The following is a 13,528-nucleotide window of genomic DNA, read 5'->3' on the forward strand; positions in this document are numbered from 1 at the left end:
CTCCAACAGGAGAGCGTGTTGGTATTTCTGCCTGGGGTGGGATTCACGTCCTCAACTCAGGGGACTCCTTTGCCTGGAAGACAGGGTATTGTGGCGAAAAGCCAGAGCTTTTGATTGACAGGCCAGCCTCACCTTGAGCTTAGCCAGGAGTTACTTCACTCTCCTTGCTCTTACTTTCTTTGTCTGTGAAATGGGGGTGAAAACCTTCTTAGCAGAAATGAAGCATGTAAAGCTATTAGAAAATGAGAGGGGATTATGAAGTAAAATTCTGAGGCTGCAGTGAGACCAGGCCACTCTTTTTAACAGTGAGGATGGTGGGATGGATCTATTGCATTCATCCCTCACTAAGTCATGAGACTGAGTAAAGGGAGGGGAAGCCTGGCCAAGTTCATTAGGGTTAGATCACAGTCTGGGGCTGATGTTATCAAACTTGGGCCTGAAACAGAATCACCCAGGAGGTCTGGGATGGAGCCAAGGAATAAGCGTATTAATAAGCCCCCACGAGACTCCTTTGCAGGCGGTGAGGGACAGTCATCTACGGTAGGATTGATGGGGGAAAATCACTTTTTGGAGGCTCCATCTATGGAGAATATCAGCAGGAGACTGATGAAATGGCAGAGCTGCTGGTGAGCTGGGTCTAGCTCAACCTGCCTCCAGGCTGAGGGCACCTCAGTGCATCTTTCTGGACAAGGTGCATCTCGAAACTACATGACTTCCTCCAGTGAGGTGAAGGCCCCCGACCTTGAAGGACAGCACATCCCCCCTGCCCCTTTTTTAACTTCTAAATTATTAGAAAAATTCTTTATATATTGAGCCCAAATGTGACTCCCTGGCTTAGGAACGTTCCAAGCCCCTGAAATATTTGGAATCTCTTAAGGAATTTGATGTCTGTAAGTGGTCTCTTCTTCAAATTAAATACCATCAGTTCTTTTCCATTGAGCTGGTCTCTATCCTGCCTGTGTGTGAGAATCATCTGAGGAGCTTAGAAAAGACCATCCCGGTCCAATCAGACTCGCAGGGGCTGGGACCCAGGCATCAGTATATTTTCCAAGTTCTTCAGCTTGAAATAGGCAGTCAAGGTAGACAGTGCAAATCATGGAGGAATTTTTCCTATTATAAGAGCCTCAGATCTCTTGCTGCAATTTCTTCTTTTCTCTATCTTATTCTCTTTTTTTTTTCTATGTGAAATGTCTGATCAAACGTTTAGATGTTCCTTTGTCTTTTTTTTTTAACCATTTAAAAATATTTATTGAGCTACTATTATGTTCTGTGTATTTTCCTCAATAGTTTGTATACCTTATTGGACAAAACAGACAAAGATTCCTCTATGGAGTTTACAGCCTAGCAGCAGGAGACAGACAATCATAAACCAGAGACTGATTAAAGAAGTCAATTTTATAGTATGTTAGAACGTGATTGGTGCTTTCAAAAAATAAAAAAGTCTCTTTGTCTTTCTGTCTTTCTTTGTCGATTTCTTCTCTTCCATGTTTATTTCAGTGGTTCTCAAATTTTCAGGTACATAAGAATTACCCAAGGATCTTGTTAAAATGCAGAGCATTGGACCTTACCCCATACCCACTCTTGACAAGCCTGGCTGTGTAGGATGTATCCACCCACGCTAAGTAACCGGGGCCTGGGCTGCTTTCTAAGCCTCTTACAGTTTTTCCCTGAGAAAGGAAACTAGCTTGTATTTAAAGTTCAGGTAGATGGCGAGTGCCTTGGACAGGGAGACAAATAAAACCTCCAGGCCTCTAACAATTCCTTTCATTCCCATACCTCCTGCCTGTCACTTTGAACTCCTGCCCTTGGCCTTATCCTGGAAATCCCCAAGAACACTGAGACCAGTTCCCTTGGGGGCTCTGGTCAGCGCCTGCTCCAAGAAAGCTGCTGTTAGAAACTAAGTTCTCTTTCTTTCTCTTCTCTGGCCCCTACTAATCTGCTTGTTGTTATAGCACTGGTCTCACCAGCTGGCAGTCAACCAGTACCTTTCAGTACAGTGATTCTTCAACCTCGACGATGCATTAGCCTCCTCTGGCTAATCTGCATTTATTGCAGGTTCCCAGGTGAGGCAGATGCCCTGGGTCTAAGACCGCACTTCCAGAACCATTGCTTTAGCAAATACAACAAATACCCAGCAATTCTCGACCCAAGATTCCAATGTCTGTCACACACTTTATTCTCCTGCCAATTTTGTGATGTAAACCACCTAGGAGGGAATAAATAACAGAGAGATGATTAAAGCGTTGCCTCCCTAAAGGCTGAGCTCTGGACATCCTTGGGGTGTTTCTTTCAGGCCCCAAATCCACAGGCTCTGTCAGAGCTCATCGCATATCAGCGATGTCGCAAGACTTCCCTCGGGTTTCGTTTCTCACTAACTTGTTTGTTACGTGGTCCTGATATGAGCATTGTCACAGTGGGAGGTGGGGTGACTTGATGCAGAGATGTTTGGCGGGAAGGCAGAATTCTCAGGTCGGCCTTTCTGATGGTCAGGGTTTCGGGGAACAGGTGAAATGTGAAAGCATGGTGGTGGGGGCTCTGAGGACCGAGGTGACTGTGGCTCCTCTCTGCAGGGGAGAGGAACAGGTGGCCGGAGTCTTTTATAAGCTGCCCCCGTGCACTCAGCGGCTTCTGCCTCTTCTCTGCTAATGAAGTCAAGGTGGTAGGAGAGTCCTGTCTCTGGGGACATTCAAGGAAGGCCCAAGGACCACTTGGCAGCTTTGTTGCCAAGGGATGGGAACAGGGAGAGGAAGGGGCCTTCTTGAGGGGATCTTTGTGCTGCACCCAGTGCCCAAATATTCTGTCTGCTCCTTATGTAATCCCGACAACCTGATTCAATACATACGAGGTAGGAAATTATTTACCCCATTATATGGATGAAGAAACAGTCTCAGAAAAGCCAAATAATGTTCCCATTTCCACACAGCTAGGACTTTTTGATTTGGAGTTAAAATTCCAACGGCCTTAAAGGCCCCTTGCTGCGTTCACATCCCACGTGACCATGGCAGGACCAGCTGCGATGGTCCTCCCACTGCGATGCCCTCTGAATGCATCGAGGCGGGGCCAGCCTCGGGGGTAAAAGCTGCCCCGGTGCCCTGCCCCGAGATGGTTCACGTGTGAGTGCCTGACACCGGCTCTGCCAGGGGTAAGGGGTAGGGAGCCAGGAGCCAATCACAGGGAGGCCAGTAGGTGATGGGAGTGGGACAGCCCATGAGCGAGGCTCCGTACAACCCCCACCCCCGCCACGCATGCTCCATTGTCCCATCAGACCTCACGTGCAAAGCCTAAATTCAAAGGTGAAATGATTAAGGACTTCAAGGTGGTGACCCCAGAGCATCAAACTCAAGTGTGAGGTTTTTCTGAGCTTGGGACCCAGGGCAACTGCCTTGGTCACACGCCCAGGAAGCCATCCCTGGGCGGTGGGGAACCGAAGAACTCTAAGTGGAGATTCCTGACCTCAAGGTGCTTCCACGGGAGGAAGATAACTTACTATGAGCCAATACATTATTTGGAACAAATGACAGGTCAAGTTAGCGTGCTTGTAAAAGTAGCTTGTGATTATGGCTATCATTAGGCTTTCTGTACCCACCTCTTTCGTAAATTAGTAACTAGATTTCCTCATTTTCTTTTTTTCCTTTGTCCATTTTCCCCAAGTGGGATTCAGCCTCTGCTAACCTGCTTGTTATTTTAAATAGCACTAACCTGCAAGCAGCCAACCAGTACCTTTTAGGACAGTGGTTCAACTTGTTGGTGCCTCAGACTCCCTGGGCTAATTTGCATTTATGTGTGATGTGTGGCCAAAGTTGAGATGGGGGAACACCCCTCACTGGATGACATTCTGGAATCTTCCACGGGCAAGCTTTTCCCTGGGAGGGAGGCAGACGGGATGGCGTGGTGGGGAGAGGAGCAGAGTCAGCCGGGTGGTCTGAAGTCCACGGGGCTGGAGGAAGATGCATTCGATTGAACCCCAAAATGTCGATCTGAAATTGAGAGGAGCCAGAAGGAGTGTGGGCAGGCTGCCAAGGTCAAACACCAGTACCTGACCACCCGGCGATGGGATGGGAACCGGATTGGAATTCCAGAGGGCGTTCCAGGGGACTCACACTCCAAATAGGGACACGAGTTCTTGGAGAAGGCAGGGGGAAGAGATGCACCCCTCAGGGCTGCCTGAGCTGTTCAGCACCTACCTACCGCCCGGAGCCCTGGGCCGGGGAGCCAAGCCCACGCACCCTGGCCGGGTGGAGAGGGGCTGCCGTCAGCTCTTCGCCCCACGCGTCCAAAAGCTTTTATGAGCTAAGAGCAGGGTCACAGGCTAGGCTCGAGCAGTTTGCTGTGATTTTTTTTTCCCCTCAAATGCAGAAATATTTGGCCAGTGGTTTGAGTTCCTCAGCCAGGCAGGGGGCTGGTGACCCATAGCAGATGACAGCAGGGGACAGCTGGGACCGACCCTTGGAAGTGGCAGTCAGTTCTTTAGTGTCACCAGTCTTTATCCAGTGAGCTCCCACTCTTGGGTGCTGGAGCAGGGGGCTGGGAGAGGCTGCTGTGACCTGCTGGCCTGGTCCCTTCAGTGTGGTCGCAAGACCAAAGCCGAGGTGCTGGGCGGAGGGGTGTGGGGCAGTCATTTGCCCTCCTGCGTTAACTGCTTCGACTTAGAAAACAAGAGCCAAATAGCTGGACTTGTATCTTCAGGCGGTTCGGTTCTAACAGCGGGACTGCGGGGAACGGTTATAATGGCCAGAGGCGAGGAAGGCTGTTGGCCAGTGTGTAGGGAGTGGAACAGAACACCGTCCTTAACCATCAAGCTCCTCCTATAAATATTTGCAAACACCCCTTCAAAGCTCGAAAGGCTTGAACAGGATCATTGGACGATTTGCTTAGAAGAAGGAGAAACAAAATTGACCTCCTGGTCGGAAGCGGCTGTAAAACGCAAGCGTGTGTGTGGGCAGAAGACCAAAAAGGGGGAAAAATTTGTTCAAAGTTTAATAAACACAGAAGAGAATAAAAATAAATCTCAAGAGCACTTATTTACAAACTTGATGAAAGGAAAAGATTGGGGCGAGTGGGTGTGAAAGATGGGTGTTTGTGGAAGGGGAGCGGGCCTGTGGGGGTTCCACTGATGGGAAGGGGGGAACCGAGGAAGTGTTTACTCTTCCTAATGACAGGAAATGCTCTGAAGCAGCTTGGCCCTCTCGGGACGCTTTTTCAAGCATATTTGAAGCTTCTGCTGTCTAATGGGGCAGCCATGTGAAGATGAATGCAGCCGCTAGGCCTGTGGAAGGTTCCGGCCAAACGAGAGAGTGTGTGAGGCCAGGGAGCCTGGCCCCAGCCCTCCCCAGGCTTCTCTGCTTGGGCAACTGGCCTGCTTTCAGCTGAGCTGGTCAGGCTCCGATCAGCCTGTCCAGTCCCCTGGGCTGGGCGTGTTCCAGCAGCAAGAAAGTTCAATTTCTTCTCGAAGCTCGCTTTTCAAATTGCTGGGCGAGGGGTCTCCCACATCCTCCCTGCTCAAGTGCATGTTTGCTGGTCTGAAACTGTCCACCGACGACTTCACAGCCGTGGTGCAGCGGGCGGGCCATCACTGCATCTGTGCGCAGACGTCCTTTTCCCTGAAACCTGGATGCTTTGGATTTTGGGGGAGTCTGTTCGTTGTTTGTGTCTGAGACTCCTGAGCTCAAAGCCTCAATTCACACAGTCCTTGAAGCAGTCATTGAGCTGAGAGTGCGTGGTTTGGAATTCACTGCTTCCTGATGAGCTGTTTCATGAGAGTCACAGGTCATGGGAAAGGGATGGGCGAGAGCCTCTATCAGGGGAAGAAGTGCGGAGCTCTTAAGATGAGGAAGTGTTCCTGCATCCCTTGCTTTTTTTTTTTTTTTGCCTTTTTTTTTTTCAGTATAATCGTCAGGGGATGGATTTCCCAGGAAATCACGAAAGGTGTTTGTTTCTATTTTAAGATAGGCAGGATGGCTCATTTGTTTAATAAGAAGCTAGTCTTGCCAATAGCCAGATGCCTGAGTCTTTCAAGACTCCTGTTGCTGACCAACTGTGAGAACAGTGGCTATTTGGTGAACTGCACAAGTGCAGAGCCCTGTCTTACATGGGAGAAGAAAAAAACCTGGAAAAGATGGTCAGTCCTCAAGAGTCCTCAGATGTCATGGGGGAAAACAAAAATAAACAAACGTAATACTGAAGTAATAGAAACATTTGTAAGGAGCCATAAAAAACCATGAATGATTACGTTGTAATGAAGCGACATGATTAAAGAGAGGGTAGAAAGTAATGGAGATGCCAGAGTTGGATGGAACATTCCAGAAGGATGAAAGTAAGGAGATTTTAGATGAGTTTTAGAGAAACAGACCTGTAGCCGATGGTCTGCCTCATGGAGGTGCTTAAAAAATGGGTGTCACATAGGAAGTTTGGGCAAAGAATTAGGACTTGCTTTGCTTTGGGTGTAACCTCAGGTTGCGCATGAGGCAATGACAGACGACTGCAAAATAAACAGCAAAATCCTAGCAGCCCGTGAACTTGCAGTTGTTGTGTGCGCTCTGCACCTCTGTACTTTTCATGGCTCAGAACAGAAGGAATTTGGGTTGATTCCTTCTCTTCCTTAGCTAGGACCCCCTCCCACCAACGGACATTTATACTGAATAAAGAATTTTAAGACTGGACCTAGTATAGCCAGTATGCGCAGATTTTTATTCAGATGTCCTCCCCCTAACTTGAATAGAGGGTGTATTTGGTCATATGTGTGTGAAAGACCAAACTGTTGAAGCCAAAAAAGATGCAATCCATGAACCTGGATAGAGTGGAGTGTTTGGTTGCCAAAATTTCAAGGAAAAAAAATACGTGGGCAAACTGCTTGCCATTAGGAGCTATTTTCTTGGCACGTCTGATTAAAGCGTATGCAAGCCCGACAGCTCTCTCCAGGCATCAACTGTCATGAACTTGTTCCAGTTCATAACCATCTAGGATTTTCCACCATGCCATCAGCTTTCAAAGGATAGGGTTAACTTCATGCCCTCAAATGGGGTTGGAAGTGGTTTGTTAATCTCTGTTAATCTGCTCCTCCTGGAACCAAGTACACATTATTTTTTTTTCTGGTTAAATTGTTAATGATATTAATTTGGCCACTGGAAACAAAATCATTCTGTAGATATTTCCTGTATGGTTTCTTGAGTCTATCTCATGCTGCATGGTCTTTTTTTTTTTTTTTTTTGAGAGAACAATGGATTTTAATCATTTTCACGATTGCCCTTTTTACAGATGCCATCCCGCCCACTTTCTACAGACCCTACTTCAGAATTGTCCGATTTGACGTCTCAGCGATGGAGAAGAATGCTTCCAATTTGGTGAAGGCCGAGTTCAGAGTCTTTCGTTTACAGAACCCCAAGGCCAGAGTCGCGGAACAACGGATCGAGCTGTATCAGGTACCTTTTGTTTGGGTTGTTTTCATGGACAATCAGCTCGAAGTCTGAGGGTCAGAGACTCCCCCCAGACTTGGGTGTTCTGAACTGAAAGACACCTTTTCTACACTCACAGTCGTGAGGTTGGCCCCCATGTGTTATTCCTCTCATAGTGACAGCTCATTCCTCCATCACTCCGGAAGGAAGAGCCTTGGGAGTGAAGTGGGGAAGCTCTGAGCATGCTTTTCAGTGGCCTGAATGTCTGGAGTGCCCACCCTCGGGAGGGCTTTAGTTGAGAAGTCCGCCCTCCACTCAGGAAAGTCAGATAATGTAGGGCCAATCCCACCCCAAGGAGAGAAGGTGGCTACCTTTGTTTTCTCATCCAATGGCCACTCCCTTCCTCCTTTACTTCCCTCATCTCATCCTTCCTGTCGTCTTCTCTCTCCCCGTCTTTTTCATGCCCTTTTCTTCCTCTCTTTGCTACCTCTTGTCTCTTCATTAACCTCACCCTACCTCCTTTTCCTCTCTGATTCTACCCACCTTTTCCCACCTCCAGCCCCCACCAAATGCACATCCTTGGTTTACCCCGTCCTCCGTTATTTCAGGCAGCCCTGACGTCTCACCTCCTCAGTACCATTGCTGAGCCGCTGTGTCAAAAGATGAGGATGAGGATGAGGATGAGGATAAAGATGAGGATGAGGATGAGAATAATGGCGATGGTGATGGTGATGCAGTGCTGAGTTACTGAGATTTGAGAGCTGTTCTTAACAGCTTGTTACTCAAGTGGGCTACTGGGCAACAGCATGAACGTCACTTAGGAGCTGTGAAGAATGCAGAATCTCAGGCCCTACCCCAGACATACTAAATCAGAATGTGCAGAATGTAGCGCAGAATCTTCATTTCTAATGAGAGCTTTAGGTGGTTTACCTTCTTATCTTTCAGATACTCAATACAGTGTTATTAGCTGTAGTCAGCCTGCTGCCCGTTACATCCCCAGGACTCACGCATCTTCTAACTGGAACTCTGTACCTTTTGACCACCTTCACTCATTTCAAGTATTCTTCCCACTGCTGTATTCTTTCTCCTTTTTACAGAGGAATATGCTGAGTCACAGAGAAATGAAGCCACTTGGCCGGGGTCACACAGCTGGGAAGTGGTGGGGCTGGGGTACAAGTTCTCGGCTCTGACTCCCACACTTGCTGTTCATAGCAAATCCTTCCCTACTTCTTTGCCTCAATAGCATCCAGAATAGTAGAAAAATAAGCAAAACCAGGCCAGCCAGAGGGTGGGGTGATATTTGGAGGGAAAGCAATGATTGAGTTCTCTGAAAAAACATCTTGATCATAGGTAGGCAGAATTATTGCAAGGGGATTTAAAAAATAAAAACCAAAACCCGATTCCATGTCCTCTCTTTTCTTCTTTTTCAATTAAATCTGTCTCATATGCCTCTCTGTACAGACGACAGCATCAGAGATGGTTCTCTGGCCCTGTTTCAATTACATGACTTCAGTAAATTGAAGGCAAGTTCTCTGAGGTTTTGTTGTCTGTAACGTAAGCTGCTAAATCACTGTTATTCTTTGGCTTCTGACCTTATGATCCGAGGAGTGGCCTCTGATAGCGGATTACTAGTGGTCTGTCTTCCTCCCAAAGGCCGTCTCATTTCCGGGAGGGGATCTGTCCCTGGAGGCTGGTAATTTAGCAGACCTTACTGAGTTCTTAGTGGGTGTGTATCATCCCAGAAGTTACTGCAGCCCTGGCCGCCCCATGACAAGAACAGCAAGCTCTGTATCAATGAAAGTCCCCCAGCTGGGAAAGATACAGCCCACAGTGGAAGCTTATTTTATGCAGAGTGTGAACTGGGCTAGTTCACTGACACTGACCACGGGACTCCGGAAGGGGGTAGTTTTAGAGGAAAATAAGGAAGAATAACAACGCCTTATCTCTCTGGAGCTCAGCTCTGCCGCAATCCAACCTCTTGAAACACAGCCAGGGTCCAGGAAGTTAAGTCAGAGAGATCCCTGAGCCTCCTAACAGAAGGCGCAGGGCACACACACAGCTGACTCACCGGAAAGGCAGCCTTTGGCCCTCTCTAGGACCACAAGAAATTAAAGACTGACTTAGAAGGAGGGCTGGAGGAAGACACTCTAACTAGAGTCGATGACCTTTTAGACTTGAGATGTTTGCCTGTGCAGCCCCGTGATGCCAGCCCAGAAGATCAAATCACAGAATGCGATGCCTGTTATGGACAGTTTTCCTTCATCTTATCCTGTTTATGGTTAACTCCCTCTTTATCTCTGTGGCACCCTCCCTGGCTTCTGACATCTGCTTGTTGCCCCCTTATTTGGAGTCCCATTTTTGGCTTGTTATTCTCCAACGTTCTACTTGCCTCCAGTGCATTTGGAAGTCTTTGCAGCTTTCAGTAACACACTCCGCCTTCCAGTCCCAGGACAGAAACTGATGCTTATGGTAAGGGCCTTGAATTATGCAGATGAGCCTAAATTGTATTCAGGAAACTGAACACATGCAGTAAAATACTAGGGAGTTTTGTATCCCAAATTGCTGAAATGTTAGTTTGAAAAATAAAACACTTGGTGCATAAATGGGCAGATCTTTAGCTATTTAGAGAGCTCGACTGTTCAGAAGAACAAAGCCTCAGAAGTGTCTCGATGCCCTTTGATTACTGTGTCACTTGACACATAGTTCCCAGTGCACTTCCTAGAGGAGGAAGGGTAGGATGACTACAGATAGGTTCCCAGGGTGTTTAGATGGTTGTACGGATGATTTATTAGGATTCTTCAAGACACTGATTTTAAACAGGGAGAGAAAATGCGTGTGTGTTTGTGTATGCGTGCACGCGCGCGTGTGCTCACTCCTGCGCCTGTGAAAGCCCTTGGGGAGCTCCTGCAAGGACTGCCCAAGGGTCCTTTCCAGGAGATTCCGATTCGAGGGAAAGATTTGCCTTTAGGCAGATGTGGTTTAAAAAAAAGCTCTCCTCATCATTCAGATGTGATCCTTCTCCATTCTCCATTGGGAATCACAGATTGAAGGCATATTCCAAGATTCTGGAGCCATTCTGTCCCATAAAATGTATATAGGTACTCTGTCCAGGATTAGAATACCAGGCTGGAAAGACCAAAGACAGCATTTCTGTGAGTTCAGAGTTAGTCTTGTCCAGAGCTGTGCATCTGTTGACTCTCCCAGCCTGGGAGGGTCAGGACACCCAAGCTTCTGTGGAAGTCATGTTTAGTTTGGCAAGGGGACTTCACTCTTCTCCTCTTTATAGAATAGTCTGTCGGAATGTTGATGAATGGCGGTAATATAAAACTCGACTGTCCTCTGCTACCTCTGACTTCTGTTAGCAGACTCTGCATCACATTGACTGGTGTGATCAGGGTGTGACTTCAGACGTACACCCACATCAGAGGGAACAGGAAAAAGATAAAGCCTTCTGATATGAAGGGACAGAGGGGAAAAAAAAGATGAAAACTGAAATTTTTCCAAGTAGGAGTGACTCTTACTGTATTTTTAGAGATTTATACCAAAGGCAGCCTTTGCTGAACTACATTCAGATAAAACCCCAGTGCTCAGGGAATACTTGCAAATCTGCAGTATTTAGTATAGTTCTCAGCCCTTTTGGAAAATTGAATCTATCTTTCTTTGATTACGTTGCACTTGAATTTATGATTAAAATCATGCCCAGAGTTATGAGAGGGGAAAAATAGGAAATGGGAGTCTTCTTCAATTGAATGTCACCAACAAGAGCAAGGGTACCTGCCGTCTTGGAGGGAGGTAAGTCCCCAGCGTTACAAGCGAAGAAATGAAGCCCTGAGTAATTACTACCTTATTTAAGGGACCCCACATGGGACAAAGAATACTTATGTTTAGGGGTGCTGACCTCAGAGGACCTGGGAGCTCTCAGCTATTTCCAGCTTCCTCCCACCAACCTACACCCTTGCACATTTAGTGCTCATTCCAAACTTTACCAACTCTAGGATAATAAGATTTGTACCTTTGTAACTGTTTCAGTGATCTAGTCACTGTATGATAAACTTACCCCCCAAATTTCATGGCCTCAGATAACAACCATTTTATTATGTCTCTCAATTTTTAGGGAGTCAGAAACTTGGGCAGGAATTGTTCTTCTGCTCCATGAGGCTCTGACCAGGGTCACCTGGTGGCATTCAGGTGGCAACTGGGCTGGTCTGGAGGACCTAGGATGATTTTGTTCATAAGCTTGGAGCTTGGATGGGATGACTGAGCATCTCCTCCTCTCCACATAGTTTCAGGAGGTATCCAAGTGGTCTTCCCAGAAGAGTAGTCAGACTTTTTACATGAGGCTCAGGGGTCCAAAGCAGAAGCTGCCGTTCCTCTTAAAGACTCAGCCCAGAACGAGCAGAGCATTGCTCTGCGTGAATTGGTCTCATTCAGTTGCAGGTTATTTTGAGATTAATTTATTATCTTCAGACCCCTAAAAATTCATGCAGAATAACTTCCTGGGAGGTCACGGGAGGTACTGAGCTCGTACATCATAAAGTGTCAGGAGGAAGATGTCACTTTCTCATGTGGGGTGGGTGTGAGGCCACAGATGTTGGTGCCAGGTAGCTTGGGAGAGTACAGTCTGCTGATGGTTCCCTGTTCATCAGGAGAAGATAAAGGTGCTGGGATGAAATGATTGCAGTGGGTCTCAGAGGAACCTTAGATTTCCTGACTGTGGCCATAGAAGGAGCAATGGCATAGTTCATTTTTGTAGAGAAAGGGCATCCAACTTCTGTTGAAGTCACATTTGCCTTTACAAGGGAACCTCCCCCCCACCTCCCACAGAGCACTCCATCAGTGCTTCAGTGAGAGAGGAAAATAAAATCTGCCCTCCTGCTTTTTCTGACCTCTTTCTCTGGTCCTTGGACTTGAATGCCTGGTTGAATTTGTACTCAGACAGTAGCCAGCTTGTCCACTGTGATGAAATCTCATCTTCAGAGACCACTCCCAAGGATGTAACAAACAGCGGCTAAATCCTAAGTCATTTATATCCGTTTATCTTTGGCTTCAAGCTGTGTAGTGAATAGGAAATGATTTTTCAGATTTGAGGGTGAAAGGGTGAATTGATGTTTATGGAGCAAAATAAGTCAACAAAGCTTTCAGTGGGGAGGAACGAATCACCAGCCACTTTTAACAGACAATATATCTCAGCTCCGCCGAAGATGTTGAACTGTGGACGCTCCTGAGGCTTTACGGTTAAAATTCAAGGTGGATGGCCTTGGCCTGCTTTTTAAAGGACTCTAGAGCTGCAGAGTGAAGGGTGAGGTTCCTGGCATTGCGAGGACCACGGCGCTGATAGGGTTAATGACAACTGCACCCTTTTCCTAACCCCAGACACATGCGCGTGCTCGTGTGCACTTGTGTGTGCATGCGTGCACACACAAACGCACACAGAGTTCAGCTTCATTTCTCATATTGCCCAAGGGTGTGTAAAATATAAAGAGGTCAGCCAAAAAAACTGACTGTCTGTTAAATGAGTGCTACTGAAAAAAAGAAAGTTATACTGTGCTCCTGTTGTACAGAATTTTACAGCATACAATCCCCTTAACACTGATCCTAGCTCTGGCGCCGTGTTGGAGACACACACCGAATAGTAACCCATTAAAAAAAAAAAAGCCATGAGGTATAATAAACACTTTGTTTGCACAAGGCTATTAATATCTCAGGTTTTTGCAAACTGATCGAATGTCATGCTTGCCTCATAAGGAAATTGGATCGTTACCGTTTGCATTAGGTTATGACGTTACCCAGAGTCTGGTAACCTTGTGAGCAGACAGGACCCCAAAAGTGGTGTGAACAGTAGTCCTTCCCACTGGAATGGGCAGAGAAATGGTAATAGTTGTGCAATTGTCACGGATAATTCTATGTTCTTTTTGCGTAAGGTGATGCAGTAACTGTTGATAATTATCACTAAACATGCAGTGCTTCCTGTGAGCTGGGCGCTATTTTAAGTGCTTTATACAGACTGATACATTTAATCCTTATAATGACCCTGTAAGGTGATTACTATTACTATCTCCAGTTTTCAAATAAGGAAACTGAGGCACAGAGAGGTTGAGAACTTTGCCGAGGCTTTACAGCTAGGAAGAGGCCGAGCC

The 13,528-nt window shown here is 46.9% G+C and overlaps 1 protein-coding gene across 3 annotated transcripts in view; it reads left to right on the forward strand.

The window, feature by feature from the left end:
- TGFB2 (transforming growth factor beta 2) overlaps positions 1-13,528 on the forward strand; it is a 79,199-nt gene that overhangs the window by 42,751 nt on the left and 22,920 nt on the right. For all 3 annotated transcript variants that reach the window (XM_010974013.3, XM_010974011.3, XM_010974012.3), the window contains one exon: positions 7,255-7,418. In XM_010974013.3, coding sequence (XP_010972315.1) covers positions 7,255-7,418 — 164 coding nt within the window. The remainder of the gene's footprint in view (positions 1-7,254; positions 7,419-13,528) is intronic.

This window comes from Camelus bactrianus, chromosome 23 (genome assembly GCF_048773025.1).
Source record: "Camelus bactrianus isolate YW-2024 breed Bactrian camel chromosome 23, ASM4877302v1, whole genome shotgun sequence".
Classification (NCBI taxonomy): domain Eukaryota; kingdom Metazoa; phylum Chordata; class Mammalia; order Artiodactyla; family Camelidae; genus Camelus; species Camelus bactrianus.